Genomic DNA, 18,160 nt, shown 5'->3' with positions numbered 1-18,160 from the left:
CCTCTGGATGGTATCCCTTCCCTCCAGTGCATCCACTGCCAGCTTCCTCAGGACCCACGGGTGAATCTCATCAGGTCCCATGGACTTATGCACATTCAGGGTTCCTTAGATGGTCTCAAACCTCAACCATAAATGGTCACCCATTCGTGACTGGTGTTTCCTTTCTAAAAGAATCTACCCATTGTCTTGAATGAGGCAGCATATGCTATGAAGAAAGATTCCTGTGAGGATGGAGATGGTTTGAAAGGCATCTTTCATATTTCTGAATCAGCAAGAGAAGAGAGAAGGTTACTGAAGGGATTGAGTTTGTGGTTTGCGAAGGTGAAAGACTGAAGTAATGGGATCTTTTCTGGATTTGATAGTAAATTGTGGAAGAACTGTAATTTTTAGTAGGTTGTTGAACTAGAAATAGGAACTTATTTAGACCTACTTCAACTGTCTTCTGCTTGTTTAGTCACCTCTAAAGACAGGAAGGTATTAGGGTGGAAGAGCTTCCCCCTCTATTTTGAACAAACACTCTGAGTTCAATTGGGTTGCAAAATCAGAGACCCTTGGAAATCTAGACCTGAAAAACTTTTCCTAAATTTAATTTTGTGGAGGAAGCCTATATTGCTTCTGTTCTATACCATTTCCCATTTGTGTCTATTCTTTTCCCTTCTTCTGCTGTACTCAGTTTGATGTTTAGGGATTTGAGATGCTTAAAGTTGTTACTTTCTGCCTTTCTCATTGTTCAGTTGTGGAATCTCCTCAGTTTCCTAATTTGTTCAGTTAACACAGCTTCAAGGTACAGTTGGTGTTTAAGGTTCATCTTCTACAGATTGTATTCACTAGTGTCACTTGTTGGAGTTCCACTAAGTTTTTAGGGACCGAATTCTTTTGATTCCACTTCTCTGTCACCACACTTGGGCAAAAGCTCCTGAAGTTCCTGTGCATCTGTGAGAGCTTTCCCTGACTTTTCAAATACCCTGCTTGCAGGTGTGTTTATAGCTATAAACCCTCAGTCATACTAAGGTTGCTGCCACTCTAGGACTCTTTTGTAAAATCACACCTTCATGTCCTTCATGTGTTGGTCAGCAGGGTTTTTTCCATGTCCTCATTGCGGGAATTGCTGTGAAGAGCACACCTTTGGCAGTGTTACATTAGGTCGCTGGAGCTGATGTTTTAATGTCTGAAATAGCTTTATCTGTTGAGTTTTTATGTAACTGTAGACCAATTTTGCAGGAATTTCTGTTAACTGTATAAAATCTTTTCCAGGAGGAAATCCCATGGCTGTGGTCAGCAAACAAGTGAATATGGAATTGGCAAAGATCAAACAAAAATGCCCACTTTATGAAGCAAATGGACAAGCTGTAAGTCTGATCCTGTTTTCATGAGCCTTTTAAAAAGAAGTATATCTTAAGTGTATTTGTTACCAGGCTATTGGTCTTGCAGGAGATGGCTTCCAAGGAGAGGGAAGAACAAGTGTGTCTCCCTTTCTAGGCATTGTAGTAATATGCTAGTATATCTGCACATATTCTTCTAAAACCTGCTCTTTCCACATGAGTTTTTACCTTTACATTCCAGAGGTTTTGTGTAAGCCAAGTTCCTGTTTGTTCTTCCCAAATCCATTCTGTTTTTCCTTAGACAGTTGTCTGTCTCTCTCTTTGAAGCAATTACCTGCTATGCTGGCACTCGAGGTTCTGTTGTTGTTGCTGCTACTCCTTTTCCCTGAAATAAGCTTGTTCTGGCTGTTGTACTTTTGATGCTGCTTTTTGAAGACTTGACTAGCCAATGCCAGCTGGTTGAATGCATGCAGCAATAACAATCTATTATTATTGTGCTGTGATTCACAAACTTAATTAGCCTTATTTCTTTCTGCTCTAATGTCAAGGAATGCTGTTAGAGATAGAAATGATAGATCTTAGTGTAGTGCTGAATCTCATACATGTATTGTCTAGAAGTGTCCTGATGGATCTGAAATCATGGTACAAAGAGTAACTTCTGGAAGAAGACAGGTGAGGATGTTGGGCATCCTGCTGGTGGCCTGGAAAAGTGATCCTTGGCTCCAACCTGTTTCTAACCTGGAACCTGCAGCTCCTCTTACTGCGCGTGAGTCAATAGGTAGTAATAGGCTCAGGGAAAGCTAGCAAAGGCATTGGATTTAGTTCTACAGTACTGCTCAGATCTGCTCCTGTGTTGTGAAGCCAGTCCTGTGCTGGTCTCTGCACTGCTGCGTTCCCTGTCTCACAATTTCAGTTTCTGCCCAAGGAATGCCTCAGTGTTGCAGATGAACGTATCCCTGTGCTACTGGGACTCCCTCTGTTAACACCACCCACCCACTTAGACACAGGTCAGCTTCAGACCATGCTTTGGTTGGCTCAGTACACACTGTGATATGTGCAGCCTGACCCTGCAGCTTTCTTTGCTGTAGCCCAATGCTTTCTGTTCCCCCGTAGGCAGCAACTGGATCAGTTCTATCCAGCTATGCCCCTCAGGCATAGGGAGTTCCTGTGGACCAGGAATTTCTCTTGCTCATCAGCTAGGCACTTACTCCAGTGGGAGTGGAGTGTTTTTCTGAAAAAGAATATTCTTCTTGATTACTCTCATGTTTCCTGTACTGCATTCGAGTGTTGTTGATCCCAGGAGACCCAGTCAGGATGGAGACTGGCAGTGAGGCTGCCAAGCCCTGCTGTGGGGAGGAATCCCTCAGCACAGAAAAGGGTCTTAGTGCTCCTTCGGGTGAGCTAGTGGGACAGGTTACATCACCTCCCATGTTCAAAGGTAGTTGCTTCTCTTCAGATGTGGTCCCGTATTAGCGTGGTGACAGGAAGCTCATTTTTAAGAGGCACGTCACAAAATCTGTCAGCTTACCTATTGTAAACAAAGCTTGATATGTAAAACTGGATATATGTTCCAGACTGAATTTTATCACTTCCTTGTGTTGAATGTTGTCTTGGCGCCTACATAATGAACCAACCTGCTCTTCCTTGGTTTAAAAACAAAAAAAAAAAAAATCAGTAATTAAATCAGATTGCCTCTGTGTGCTGCTTGTTTCCTAGCATGGCTGCCTTGCCAACTTTAGAATATTTGACTAAACTATCTGATTTGAAGCCATTTTTACTATGCCAGATGATCAGGGAGAGAAACTGTGGTGTGAATAATAATCAACTTTTTATTCTTCTGCCACCCAGATACTGAATGGCACAGAATCAATGTTATTTTGGTATTTGTGGTATCTGCATCTGTGATTAAAAGAAAATTTGTATTTGCTTGGTCAGATTTCGTGCAGTTTTGCCATGAAAGCTGTGTGCTTTGACTTGTGTTGCTCATTTTGTCTTTATTAATATACTCCATGGTGCTGCTGCCCTGTGGAGACTCTGTGGAGGGCCTCCATTCAACCTTAAGGCCATGCTTAGTAGTAGCAAGTCCTGTTTTTCACAGTCTTCTCCTTGGGACATACACTAAGGCATGGCCCACAAAGACGGGCTTTTACATAAGACAGCAGCTGTAGCATCATTGTGCCTGTCTGCAGGGTCTTCTCTTCAGAAGCAGAATCACTTATCTATGGATTGACTGTAAGAAAGTATTCTAGAAACCACGTCATTTAAATTAGGCCTTTTCATTTCCAGCTTTTTCTTTTTTATCATTAAAAAACTCAGAAGGTCACAGTAGTGCAGACCCATGCTGTTAAAGCAGATCCTGGTGTTCAGGTGTGGTATTGGAATGCCAAGGTCAGCAGTGGGTGTATCACAGTGTTCCAGGGAGAGTTTGAAGAGATGCCAAAATGGAAACCAAAACACTGTTGAAAGCTCAAAAAAATCCAATATTTATTACAAAGAAGTGGTCAACTGTTGTGGTTTTGCGCTGCGTCAATTTTTCTCACCCCCCACACAATTACTATAAGTTGAGAGAAGGTTCATGCAGGCAAAAGAGAGTTGATTGAGGAAAAAATAATATTAACATTTATTATTAACAAAATAAAACTAAATAACTATATCCACAACAATTCTACTTAAGTAAAAGTGCTATGTATTTACAGAAATACCTCTTCCCCCTTTTATCAGTCCAAGGAGGAAAAGTAGTCTCATTTTCCATTCTCGGAGCTCCAGGTCATGGATCTTCACCACAGGGTCACAGGGGATAATGGCTTTTGAGTCCACCCCTGTTTCTTGTGGAGGTCCCTCCCCACGGGAGAACACTCCTTGATAGACCTCTCCAACGTGGGTCTAGCATGGATCCCTCACTTGGATCCCAACATCTTACCCGAGCCGTTCTCGTTCCGGCATAAGTTTCATCTCTCTTAGGGTCACAAATTTCCAGCAGCAGCATGGATCCCACACACGGATCCCAACATCCCACCCAGGCCATCTCGCTCCAGTGTAGGTTTCTCTCAAGGTCACAAATTTTCAACAGGACTCTGCCTTGCCTCAGGTCTCTCATAAAGTCTCAACTTTCTCATGCATCCACTTCCTCCAGTGTGGACTCTTCCACGAGCAGCGTGGGAGTCTCCTCACTCCAACAATTTTTCAAAGGTAGCAGGGATTTATTTTTCAGTCTTTTCCCTGCTGAAGGGAGAGAGTGAAAGGGGGGGAGAAACAGACCCCCCCTTCAGACTTCTCTCTCCTGCTGCAACTTTGGCCTTGAACACCATGTTATCTCTCTGCCAGAATTCTTCTACAGTGGTTTTCATCCAAGCAGTCAGTCCTCTAAAGTTTTTGGTTTTTTTTACTCTCTTACATGAGAGAAGGGGGGCTTCAGTGCCCCACCTGGCTGGGGGAGGAGGGAGGCCTGGCCCCCACTTGGGGCCTGCCGCCTCTCCTACATGGCTACTGCTACCAATGTCAACTGTGCAACCACCTTCTTTTCTGTTTCTTAAATATGTAATTGGCAAAAGCGTTACTGGAACTTTTGATTAGGCTTTTTCTCTGGAAATCCACCTGGACAAAACCATCCTCAGCCCCAGGGTATTTTTTTCTCCTCATGCTGCTCTTTCTCTTCATTAGTGTTTTCTCTCTATCCTTTGTTTAACAGATGTGAGGTTTACTCTTTCCAGCACATGAATTCTCATCATCTAGCTGATATTTCCACACTGGCAGCACACGCTGTTTAACTGATTATCACTAGTACAGTCAAATACCATCATTCTGGAAGAGTCCTGCTTCCTTCATTGTCGTAGAAAATCTGGATTGGTAGTTCTTAGTCACACTGACCACTCCAAAAGATAAATTACAGCCTATCTACTTCACTGAGCTATGCCAAGCCCTGTAAAGACTTGTGATTGTGTAGAGCCATCCTACCATCAGAGTGGTCTTTTGGCAAGCTTTTGTATCTTTGATGAACACACCTTCCTTCCAATAAGGAAATCTTTGTGAACCCATAAGTTGGTTTAGTTTCCCCTTACAAGAGAAGTCTGTTGTCAGGGTGGTTTGACCCTGTGGTCAAACTTTTGACAAAGTGACATTGTATTGTACAGACCTTGGTGTCTGACCATTTGAGAGAGTGGAGGTTATTAAATTTCTCTTTACAAGGGCTAGTCTCAGTAACTGTGTTATTTATTAATAAATTAAGAATGTTTGTTCTTTTGTCTCCTAGGTTCCCAAAGAGAAAGATGAAATGGTGGAGCAAGAATTTAACCGTCTTCTGGAAGCCACATCCTATCTCAGTCATCAGCTGGATTTTAATGTTCTCAATAATAAACCTGTCTCTCTAGGTCAGGCTCTGGAGGTTGTCATACAGTAAGTGACTTCTCTCTTTGTGGTAGACTTTCCTGTTTTGTGAATGAATTTCCAAAAATGCCTGAAACAACTGTGATGCTCCTAGGATAAGCATTACCCTCTAAATACAGCTGGTGGATATCAGCTGAGCTTGTTTGCATATGTGTTTCTTGTTTATTGAAGAAAAATATGCCACAGAGCAAACCTCTCTTCTTGAAAGTGTCCTGAAAATCATTGCTACAGTGATGAATAGTGGATACTTGACTCAGTGTGCATACAGCCCACTTACACTACTTGAAAGCTAATGGCAAATGTCATGGCCTTTGATAATAGCAGGTGACTTCAAACTCACAATTAGGTAGTCATGTATCCTTTATTTACAGAAACTTGTAATAATTTTCCAGTTGTCATAAAAATATTTACCAAAATATCCCATTACATGTACTTTTGTTGCATTCCACTAATTTGATTGTGATAATTAGTTCTCATTAACACAAGGATTTTCTGCCGAACTGACTTTCACTTTTCACCTTTTCCAGGTTGCAGGAGAAGCATGTGAAGGATGAACAGATAGAACACTGGAAAAAAATTGTGAAAACACAGGAAGAATTGAAAGATCTTCTTAACAAGGTCAGATGATGACATTTAGAACAAGACAATAGTACTGTGTTCCTGACAAAGTGCCAAAATGTACAAAAATGTCCAGAGAAAAATATCAGAAAGTTGCTATTAATGCTGTTCTTAAAATACGTCTTTGCTTAAGACCTGCTTAGAAGCCCTCTTAGGACAAAGGTGTTTCCTTCTTGAGGGGGAACATAAGGCAGAATTTAGTTCTCTTGAATTTATGTTCCTCTTGAGGAGGAACGTAAGGCAGATTAGGCAGAAAACCATAAAACATAAATACAGGAAAAGAAAGGAAGAGGACAGACTTGATAAATTGCGATGTTTCATAGCTTTCTTTAGAGATGCTGGTACTGACTGAAGCTTTTGAGAGGTTATTTAAAAATGTGTGCTGTCTTTACTACAAATCTAATTTGTAGTACAAAACAGTGGGTTAGACCTTCCAATACTTTTGCTTGAGGTAGATGATATCTTTTCTTCTCTGTGGAATTTTTTCAAATGAAAAATTTTTGTGGACAACTGTCATATTAAGTTATCTGCAACATATTTAGTAATAAATCAATGTTGGTTTTAAGCGATGTTGTTTTGGGGGTTGGTGATATTTATTATGGTTTCTTGGAGGTAGAATTGCATGTAAGTGACATCTGCCAAAACCAGGAAATCTCTTCAGTATACTGGCATAGCTTGAGGTGAATATGCATTTTACACAGTAACTTGTTGAAATCTACCTTTCCACATATTTTTTTCCCCTTTCTTTCTTCCTTTTCCTGTTCTGTCTGAAAAGATGGTGAATTTAAAAGAGAAGATTAAAGAACTTCATCAGCAGTATAAGGAAGCATCAGATGTGAAGCCACCTCGGGATATTACAGCGGAGTTTCTTGTGAAAAGCAAACACAGAGATCTCACTGCACTTTGCAAGGTAAAGGATGACATAAGTATAGCAATTATCTGCTTTCTGAGGACTTCAGCAGCCATGTAAAATTAGCCAGTATAAACGTTTCCACATCTCTCACTCTGACCAGTGCTTTCAAGAGAATATGGCAGTAACTTTGGGTTGTAACACTGAGTACTTTTAGGTGGGGAGTATTAGCATGCTGAAAACTCAGTTTTGGGTAACGGTCTGCAATGACTCATGTCAGACAGCACTTAATGTTTTGAAGGTGAAATTTTATGTCAGGTGTGATGTTTTAGTACAGCTGGGTCTCACAATAGTCTGGAAATGAAATCTACATTTGAAGAGAAATACCTTTTCTCTAAGATAAAAAAGGTGGTTTCTTGAATAAAAGACTTCTTTCTATCCGAAGATTATAATGTACAGAGCTCTGTCTTGACAAGCAGAGTTAGTTGCCCCTCTCTGGGGATATCTTGATGTAGAAATATGCCTTAAAAAGGAAACCTTAAAAACTGTTCTTTCTATGATACTGTGCCAGTTTAAAAGTAAATCGTTGGGAGAAATGAACCCAACTCAAGAGAGATTACAAGTCAGAGTTACAGTTTACTAAAAAGATAACAATAAATACAATGATACAGAGAAAAACTGGTTTTAATTCACAAAAACAGACGTATAACCCAGCACCCTGGGACAAGAACAGAGCAGTGTTTGTTAGCCCCTGTGCTGAGCTCCACATGGCCCCTCCGGGTGCAAAGTAAAAGAAAAAGAAAGCCTGTTGGTCCAGATAATGGTCACAGTTCTGCCAAAGTTCTGGTCCTCCTCTTGACTGAACGTGTCTTACCAGAAGTCCCAAAACTCAAAGTTTAAATATATTTAAGTTCAGGTGGAAATGCCCAGTACCTCCCCCAGGACAGAGGGTTTCACAGTGGGTGATTTAACTCTGTGAGTCGTGGGATATTTTTGGAATCTCCGATGGCCTAGGTGTTTCAGCTGCCCATTATGCCAGCCCGTGGTGGCCCATTAGCAGAGGTGACCCCTCAGGCTGGGGGTGAAGGTGTTAATGCCTTTCCCAGGGGAGTTATCACAGCTGAGTCACTGGCATGCAAACAAAAGAACACTCCCCTACCTCGCAGGGTTCCTTTAATACCCGGCTTGTAGCCTGAGGTGTCAGGTGTGCCCTGGGCAGCTGCTGCAAACTATCCAGTTAATAAGGGTCCATCAGAAGTGACATGGAGGATGTAGAATACAAGTTTTGGTTATACCCACATAGTGGTGAACTGGTCTCAGCCCCTGTAACTAAGATAGATATTGATGGATCTCTTGCTATCTCAGGTCAGGTAGAACCAAAGATCAATTTTCAGATACTTGTTCAACAGAAGATATGTCACCTTTATTTGGAAGCTCTGTGTGTGTGTATACATAAGTAGTGGCTTTCCTAATTTGTCACCAGTGAACAGCTTTGTCCTCTTGTTGCTTTTGTTGGACACTCCAAGTTATTCTGCCTTGAAGGAAGATGGCTGTTGCCTTTATATCTAGTTCTACTAATGTTTTTTAAAATCAGGAAGAAGCTTGAATTAGACCATGTCTTTATCTTTTATGCATGATTGCTTCTGCTTTGGAAAACTCCATGTTCAAGATTAGCTATAATATTTTAGGAGAGAAAATTAAAATAGAAGAAATATTTTGTGGAATATGAAGCTTTCAATACCACAGGAACCCTTAAAATATCAGGACTGTAGGGGACCTTCAAATCTGAGTGTCTAAATTCCTGAAATATCACCAGACTAATATTTTCTGCAGTGTGGTACCGAGTTCTGTATATTCAAACAGCAGAAGAGCAAAATATACTGGATTAAATGTTGAAAAAAATAACAAACCCAATTTAGCTTCCACTATATCTGTGAATCTTACAGTAATTTCTCTTGATTAGATCCAGTCTGATGCTACATGATGTCCTCAAATCATGTCAACTGATTTTAATGTTAGCTTTTAATCTTACTAGGAGTATGATGAATTGGCAGAAACACAAGGAAAGCTGGAAGAGAAATTACAAGAACTAGAAGCGAATCCACCAAGGTAAATATACAAAATAAAAAACTCAGTAAAGCAGTTCTTTTACTACTTTTCCCTGAGTTTAAAAATTTGCTATGGTATACTTTAATTATGGTAACTCAAGGGGTTGGGAAGGTATGAACGTGGAGTCTGAGCTCCCTCAGCTTTAGAACTCAGCTTCCTCTTTTTTTAGAGGTGACTTGAGCAGAAAAGGTGTTTCTGAGCTAGGGTGGTTCAGCAGGAATCCTGACAGTAGCCAGTGCCTGACCTCAAGAGGCCTTTGAGATCTGAAATCCCTGTCAGAAATGATAGCATACAATCCTACTTATTTTGGCAGAGTAGTATTATTCTGTGCTCTGTGAGATTTTTACTCATTTTTTGTCATTGTCTTTATGCATGCTACTTAAGCCATTATTTATGTAACCTGTTGTATTTCAAAATTTAAGTTTCTAGCTTCCCCTTAGAGTATGAACTCTACTTTAAAAATCTGAATTTGCTGGGGTTTGATCCTCAGCTTTCATGAAGGAGGTCCAAATGTTTGAAACAGAATCTGCTTATGCTGTTTGTTAATGTTTTTATTTCTTCACTAAGGAGGGACACAATCATTTTTGTTTGAGGAGAAATTTTCAGGAGTAATGCGTTTGCAATATCCTGCTCTAGCAAACTGAATGTGTTATCTTTGTTTTTTCTAGTGATGTTTATTTGTCATCAAGAGACAGACAAATACTTGACTGGCATTTTGCAAACCTAGAATTTGCTAATGCTACACCCCTCTCTACACTTTCACTGAAGCACTGGGACCAGGTAGGTAATCAGTGTATTTATTCAGCAATGTACTAAAAGTTTCAGCTATTTTATTTCATTCTCATGAAAGTTTCTCAATGTTAAAAGTTTCCAACTGTTAAGTGCTGTCTGCTTTTGTGTAGATACTGAATTCTTACATGATTATTATTTGCTGATGAAATTCCAGACAGCTTTTTGTTAGTGCCAAACCAGTCTCTAATGGTAGTCTGCTGAAAGTTTCTATACTTGTTACCTGACTAATAACCAGAAGGAATTTCACATTTGTTTGACTCTTGAAAAAAAGATTTTGAAAAGATTTTTCCATTGTATAGAGTTGTTGATCATTTTCTGTTGATTTAGGGGACTTCATTGTAACTTTGTGCCTTTTTATTTTAGGATGATGATTTTGAATTCACAGGCAGTCACTTGACTGTGAGGAATGGATATTCCTGTGTGCCTGTAGCCTTGGCAGAAGGGTTGGATATCAAATTAAACACAGCAGTTCGACAGGTTCGCTACACAGCATCAGGTGTGTGAAACCTCCGTTATACGCATAGAGGTAGATAAACAGGCGTGGTTCTTGTTGGGATTAATTCTGTAGAAAGTTGTTCTATTTGTCCTTAATGCTTTTTTGCTTATTTCTATGATTCATTTGACTCAGTCCATTTCAGTTGAATTTACTGATTGTTCACATTCATTCTCTTATTTCTTTACTTCATCAGTCGAAGTGTTTGGAGTAAGTGGCCTGGGACTGCTTAAGGCTTGGTGCCACAGGATCTGGTATTAGAAATATAAATTAATATAATGAAAGGAATGTATCTTTTTGTTGTTCTTCAAAATATTAGGCTTGGGAAACTGAGCTGGGAGAACAATGCGATGAGAGGCTCACTCTCTGCTTGCATTTATTTATGCATATATTTCAATATCATTTACTGGATAAATGTTTAGGCTTATCCCAGTTAAGGCCATTTTCATATGCTGTATTAATTACCTTTTCTGCAGTGGAACTAAATGGCCAGTAACATTCACTTGCCTACAAGTTAATCAGTTGTTAGTGTAAAGCTCTCTCCATAAACAAAATATTTTCTGATGTGGTAGTTTCCTTAATTTTTAATCCAATGCTTTTGCCTCCCGGCCTATTAAATTGGTTTTCTCTCCCCTTTGCAGGCTGTGAAGTAATAGCTGTAAATACACGGTCTACCAGCCAGACCTTCATTTATAAGTGTGATGCTGTGCTGTGCACTCTGCCCTTAGGAGTGTTGAAACAGCAGCCTCCAGCAGTTCAGTTTGTGCCCCCTCTTCCAGAGTGGAAAACTTCTGCAGTGCAGCGTATGGGATTTGGCAACCTGAACAAGGTGAGCTGTCACTGGGGAAACTGCTGTAGTTCAAGGTTAAAAGTCTGAAATGTGGGTGGAATATGTGGTGGGGAAGAGGAATAATGTCTTTTCCATGACTATTTTGCTAGGGTTCAATGATGACATTTGTCTGAAGAACTGTAAGGGCCTCTTCTCTATTTTCCAGGTTTTAAAGAGGTACATTGCAGAAGTAGGTCTGCTGGAGCTTGTTAACCAGCAAACTGGTAAATTATGAGAGCACATTAACCTATGGGAAGGCAGTGTAGGCACACACCTATTATATACTTATTTATTATGTATATGCAGTATATATTCACCAGATTTCCCTTTCTTGACCTGTCCAGTGATATAAACATCAATGAAGGCAGTTGTTTTTATTTTTATTTATTCCATCTGCTCCTAGCTGTTGACACTCTTTCTTTCTAGGTTGTGTTATGTTTTGATCGTGTCTTCTGGGATCCAAGTGTCAATTTGTTTGGCCATGTTGGGAGCACTACTGCAAGCAGAGGAGAACTCTTCCTCTTTTGGAACCTGTACAAAGGTATCTGTGGTGCATCTCTACTTTTGCCTGTGTCTCATTTGTGTAGTTTCGGATCTAGAAAAGACATTTTAAGATGCTGTCAGTGTTCACATATGGATATGATAAGAAGATAGTATTTGTTGGAAGGTAAATGGAAGCAGAGAGCAGCACTGACTGCAAACAGTTCTGTAGTAAATTAGGGCAGCACACAGGTGAATGTGAGTTTACTAATGCTAGATTCCAGGCTGTGCCTGTTAAATTGCATTACTACTATCTACTGTAACGCACTTTTATAGCTACTTTATTGTCTTACACCTTGGTGGAGTTGTCCTGTGACCTACTCAGTGTTACCTTGTTTGCTTCCATTAATCATCTGTTAGTTGCCACTGGTATTCTGGAACCACTCAACTTCCAGTGTTGTCCTGATTATCTACTTTGTCAGGAGGGTGTGTTGAATTCTCCAAGGAAAGGTGATTTGTCACTGCAGCATGTCTTAATTAAAAGCCATTTCTTAGTTCATACTTATATTTGAAATTGAGTTTTTCTCTGGCTCGTTGTTTGAGCTCTTCCCCTCTTTCAGGGAACTTCTGGTGCCAAAAGGGACTGGCATCCAATTTAGTTTTCAAAACCTCATCTTCCTGGATGGTTTTTAAGTTGAACTGGCAGTTTGAAGCCAGACCTCTTGCTTGGGGTTGTCTGTCTAATCTGGGATGATTTGATAAATGTACATGAGCTCCTTTTATCTGTGACCTCAAGTCCTTTCTGGTTCAGGTGACTTTTCTGCCTAGGATTCCATACCAGAGTGTCTAGGAACTGACCAAGATAAATTACACTTTTTTCAGATGTAAGAGGTTCTATTGATCTATGTATTCCTTTAAGTGGCTGAGTGCAGAAGTCTATACTTGCAAGTTATCCTCCTTCACTTTGTTGGGGAGTACAGTGCAGCCTTTAGAGTATTGAACACCTGGATTTCAGTGGAGCAGACTGGAGGGTTTGGGATAGCTCTGTTCCTTTTGCTGAGCAATGCCATTCCAGCTTGATGAGCTGCAGGCCCATCCACATGGTTAAGCTGCAGTGTGCCCCCCCCTCAGGCTGGGGGGTCTGCAGTTTGTTGAATGGATGACCTTGGTTCCTGTTTTGAGCAGCAAACAGTCTTTGACTGTAGACTGTGGGTCTCAGACTGACGGGTAATTTCAGAACTCTTTTTTAGAAAATGCTTAAGTAGGCAAAAGTTATTGCTCTGCCTTTTTCTACTGATGAACTTTGGCATTAGTAGTTTTGGTTTATCTGCAGCTGGTGCTGCCACAATAGATTGCCATGAGATCTCTGCAGTGAGCATACTAGGGGTTTTATTGCCATATACCAGACTATAAAAGCAAAGGAGTATATATAGTGAGCCCTATTAAATGAGATATTTGTCTTGCAGATGACCAGGGGGTTTTCTTCCATTCTGCCATAGGCAGGCCAGATTTTTCTTTTGACTGCAAAAAGTTGCTATGCAAGGACAATGCCTTTCTAGGATATTGAATTGTAAAAATGTTTGATAAGACTTTACTGGAGAAATACAAGTAATGAACCTTGGATAGCAAGGCTGTTCATGTGGCTTTTGTGGCTTTAGGATTGCTTTATTACATACTTAACAAGTAATGTGGAGGTTTTTGGTTTGAGGTGGAAGGACCATGTTATAGAAAGGTTTTGCTGCTAGGATCAAAGCCTTCTTTCTCATGAAAATAGGCAGAGCAGGTAGAAATAAAACAGTAATGCAGTAAAACCCCATGCTGAAGCACAAGTCAGGTGGCTGAAGTCAAAAAGAACAGTTACCATTTATCGTGGATAGTTGGGAGGCAGTTAACGTGGTTAGACTGAAATACTGAAGTAGACCTGACTGAACTTAAGAAGCTACTGTTTATTGCTGTCATATTCTGCATTTCTGTAGCTGTAGTATTTTAGGCAGAAACTCCGTAAACTGATTGAAGAAGTTATTAATGCAGAAATAAGAAGTGTAGCAGAAGATAGAATTATTGCAGCCTATGCTGCATGAACCCCTTGGGTTGTCAGAGACCAGTTGGTCTCTGAGAAGTGTTTAAAGATATGTGGGGGAATGGATCAGATGAATAGACTGCACCTGTCTGTTCTGGGTGACTTTTTACAGGTCAGACAGGAATCCTCCCAGTGGTTTCAGTCTGGCCCAGGGTAATGACTGCTGAGAAGACCTGTGGGCTCAGAAATGCTGTGCTAGCCTGGGGCAGCTGACCTGTGCTGCTGGTGCCTCTCGCTCCAGCACACTGTTGGGTTACTGTCATAACTCTGAAGATGGAGAAACTCTATCCACAGGGCAGAGGAATGCCTGGCAGAAATGCTCAGTGTTTTCTGGAAGTCCAGTAACATTTCAGTCTCTGTTTTCTTGCCTGACTCTTCTGTTTTTCCTGGAGATGAGATAGAGAAAGGGCCTCATCATCATATCCCTGTGATTTCCGATCTCTGGCTAAACCACATTCTCTGCTTGCTGTTTGGTATCAAGGCTTAGTAAGCGTCACTGCCTCAAGGAGAGAATTTCTTGGGGAGCAGTGACACATGCTCGTCATACCAGAAGCATCTCTGAGCAGCACTTGGGTATTTGCATCGCAAAATACTCATTGTTCTGCTGCACCTGTCTGCCCTTCTGTTACAGTTCTGAACTTACCAGGTGGCTGAGTGGCAGTATTTCCAGGTCTAGATAAATGCTTACAAAAAAGGAAGGATTTCCATAGAAATATTTTGGGGTTGTCTGGATACAAGTTTTCAGTGACAAATTCACTGGAAGCCGCATTTTGAATATGTAGTTGTTCCATTAAGAAAAAATATGTTGATTGAATAGTTGCTAAGAAGTTCAGGGATCTCATTGTGTCAGGGACGGCAAACTAGGAGAAATATCAACTGAGAGAGTTTTCATTAAGTAACAGTGCTGAGGTCTGAATCACCTGTAAATACCTGTTTCTTGCCCTTGAGTTATTTTGGTGGTTCTTCAGTACTTACCTAAAATTTTCCATGACTTTGTGACTACCAGAATTGTGAACTTATTCTTACCACACCTGGCCAGAGGGAAAACAACATCATCTCTTTTGTGTGTATCCCAGAATCACATTACCACTGTTAACCACAGCATCTCATGGCTGCTGAGTTATTTGATACCTGTCCATTTGACTTCTGAATTCTTCTCAGAATTGCTTCTTTTCCGGAAATTGTTCTACTGCTCGTTGATTTCACTCCATTGAGATTATTTAACATGAATGTTCTTTGGTAAAAAAGAAATCTAAGTATATGTATGAGGGGAGTACTTATGCTGCTCTGCTGATGTTAATTATGCCTAAATTAGATTGTTTGGAAGGTACTAAGTTCCCTTAAATGTAGCACAGTTGGGTGCTAAATCCCAGTGGATGCTCCTATGCCGAACAAGTGACATCTGAACTGAAGAAATCCCCTCTTCCGCATGCTGTGCTTCCTGATGCATATATTTATTTTGTAATATATCAGTTCTCTTGATAATTCTAAATAGTACCATGGCATATATAAATACATTTTCCTTTTGTTATTTTGGCATGATACTGGAAGATTTAGGACTACTTTTTTTGTTTAGTTTCTAACCTTGTGACTTATCTGCAGATCTTGGATAGCCAAGTCCAACTTGTCTGATTGAAACGTTCAATTTCAGTAATTGAAGTGTTTTTTTCTCTCTCCTTCCCTACCCCCCACAGCGCCAATTTTGTTGGCCTTAGTAGCAGGAGAGGCAGCGGGGATCATGGAGAACATCAGTGATGATGTCATCGTTGGTCGGTGCCTCGCTATCCTCAAGGGCATATTTGGCAGCAGTGCTGTGCCCCAGGTCAGTGCAGGCGGCAGCTGGGGCTGAAGGAGTGGGAGTGTGCGTTGTCATCCTGTTGATAATGGGAGAAGAAACAGAGGGAATAGTCTATAGTACAGTGGGTGTGTGCAGCTGTACAAAGTGTGAGTTCCAGTTGAGGAGGCATGTGCAGCGGGGTCTGGTAACATATTGGGAGGGATTAAGGAATCACCGTGAAAGATTTAGTTTAATGTGTGTTTGAATATAAATGTGAAGTTCCACCATTAACATCAGCTCAAGGACTTTGTTCCTTATGTTGCAATTTGCATCATTTGTATTTGGCACAAGCTGTAGAACTTGCACTGTCTCAACAACTGAAGTTCCTGTCTTGTCTCAGCCTAAAGAGACCGTGGTGTCCCGCTGGCGAGCCGACCCCTGGGCCCGGGGGTCGTACTCCTATGTAGCAGCTGGATCCTCTGGAAATGACTATGATTTGATGGCTCAGCCAATTACTCCAGGGCCAGCCATTCCAGGTGCTCCACAGGTGAGAATGTTTCAGTTATTTTTACAAAAAGTTAAAAATAGGATGATTTCTCTGAGTAATTTGCATACATATCTAAACACAAGTTTAGATAACTTGCATTTTACGATAAATTTTTAAAACCTGTAAAACAATTTTTCCATTCATGAATTCTGCCATCACAGAGTTCTGGTGTCATTTGTTTGCTAAAGAAAAAAAGATTTTTATTCAGAAAGTCAGTGTGGTAATGTCTGAAGAGAGTATTTAATATTATACATGTGTTTCATCCTCTGTATTTTTATTGTCCATCACCATTTTAAGTGAGTTGTAGTGATTTGAAAGAGGGCAGAGGTCAGAGTGAGAGGACCAGGAATCAAAAGGTCTGTCCCAAATGGGGGACAAACACAATGAAGGCAGGAGTTATCTGCAGTTCATCTGGAGTGGATGGAAGTTTGAAAGCAGCATCTACTCTGAAAGCCCTGCCAGAAAAGAGTGTATAGCTTTAGCTTTATTTGGGTTCTTGTTCTAATGATACAAGTCTTTAATACACCTAGCTTTGGATAAAGTGTATTACATTCCTTGCAGAATGTAATACATGAGTACTTGTTTTTCTCCTACATTTTATGATTCTGTGGGCAGTTGCTTTAGGTCTCAGTTTAAAGAGAAACTGCTGATTTTAATGAATTGCTAAAGTTTTTGTTGCTAACTGTGCTGGAGTCCACGCACCAGGATCAGAAACCATTCCTCCTAAATACATTTGACAGTTTGGCTGTGGAGTTACAGATACAACATGCAAATGCTGTTTCAGTACAGCTGGGACATGACCCTTCTCTGCTTCTCTGGCTCTGCAAACATTGCTTATTGAGTAGAGCTTTATTTTCTTGGTAATTTGTACACGGGTTAAAATAGTTTCATTAAGAACTGTATTATATGCACCACCTTCATGTTAGTGGAGATTGTGTTGTGATTTGAGGGCTTTTAACGTCCGTAAAGTATCATTTGCTGCAGGATCCAAAAGCACATGAGCAACCCCTAACCGTGCCCTCTGTCCCCCAGCCCGTTCCACGCCTGTTCTTCGCGGGAGAGCACACCATCCGCAACTACCCCGCCACGGTGCACGGGGCACTGCTGAGCGGGCTGCGCGAGGCCGGGCGCATCGCAGACCAGTTCCTGGGGGCCATGTACACCCTGCCGCGCCAGCCCGCACCCCCCGCGCCCCCGCAGCAGGCGGCCAGCCTGTGAGGGCAGGGAGGCTCGGCACAGGAACCCCACGGTGCTGCTGCTGTGGATCTGGGATGGAGACACTTCCACAGTCCCCGGCAGAGTCTGCGAGAGGACCTGAGTTACTGCACGACGCTGGTGTGAGAATGGCCTTACAGAAGCTCGCTGAGCCCTGGGCTCGGCAGCCTTCTGAAAACCTTAGAGCTGTTTGAAGGGACAGTGTAAACAGAATCCTTTACTGTGAAGCTGGTGAGGGACTTTGATTCTGCAGATACTTTTTGAAAGTCAGGCTTATAGCTGGAGATTTTTTAGGATGGGGTTTTTTTCTACCTATGTGTGTATTTACAATTTGGTAATTGCACAAAGCCCTCTAAAAGCTGGTTGCTACAAATAGTAACTTAGTGTAGAATTTATGTAAACTTCTTTGTGGTTTTTCTGTGGTTTTGTTTTGAAGACTAATATTTTTGACCAATTCTATTCCTGTCTGGTTTTGAGAATTTGGGGCAACTGTTTACCTATCAGTAACAGCAAATCACATTCCTTTCAAAATAGTCCATTGGCTGCTACACCATCTGCATCCTGTTGCAGAGAATAAGTTGGTATCATTGAGCATGCTAAGCATACTGTTTTATTAAATAATTTCAACAAAAGAAATCTTCAGAATTGGATATTCTTAAGTTAAA

The 18,160-nt window shown here is 41.0% G+C and overlaps 1 protein-coding gene across 1 annotated transcript in view; it reads left to right on the top strand.

Annotated features, from left to right (window-relative positions):
* KDM1A (lysine demethylase 1A) overlaps positions 1-18,131 on the top strand; it is a 38,460-nt gene extending 20,329 nt beyond the window's left edge. The window contains exons 9-20 of the mRNA XM_027892184.1: positions 1,255-1,349; positions 5,572-5,714; positions 6,233-6,323; positions 7,099-7,233; positions 9,209-9,282; positions 9,951-10,062; positions 10,438-10,570; positions 11,209-11,396; positions 11,823-11,937; positions 15,651-15,778; positions 16,134-16,280; positions 17,313-18,131. Of these exons, the coding sequence (XP_027747985.1) occupies positions 1,255-1,349; positions 5,572-5,714; positions 6,233-6,323; positions 7,099-7,233; positions 9,209-9,282; positions 9,951-10,062; positions 10,438-10,570; positions 11,209-11,396; positions 11,823-11,937; positions 15,651-15,778; positions 16,134-16,280; positions 17,313-17,498 (1,547 nt within the window). The 3' untranslated portion in view covers positions 17,499-18,131. The remainder of the gene's footprint in view (positions 1-1,254; positions 1,350-5,571; positions 5,715-6,232; positions 6,324-7,098; positions 7,234-9,208; positions 9,283-9,950; positions 10,063-10,437; positions 10,571-11,208; positions 11,397-11,822; positions 11,938-15,650; positions 15,779-16,133; positions 16,281-17,312) is intronic.
* The last annotated feature ends 29 nt before the right edge of the window (positions 18,132-18,160 follow it).

The sequence above is a fragment of the Empidonax traillii genome, unplaced genomic scaffold (genome assembly GCF_003031625.1).
Source record: "Empidonax traillii isolate 1590-97213 ecotype Southwest subspecies unplaced genomic scaffold, ASM303162v1 scaffold341:size590984, whole genome shotgun sequence".
Classification (NCBI taxonomy): Eukaryota; Metazoa; Chordata; class Aves; order Passeriformes; family Tyrannidae; genus Empidonax; species Empidonax traillii.
Note: the sequence above shows the minus strand (reverse complement) of the source record. Positions and strands in the feature narration are given on the sequence as shown.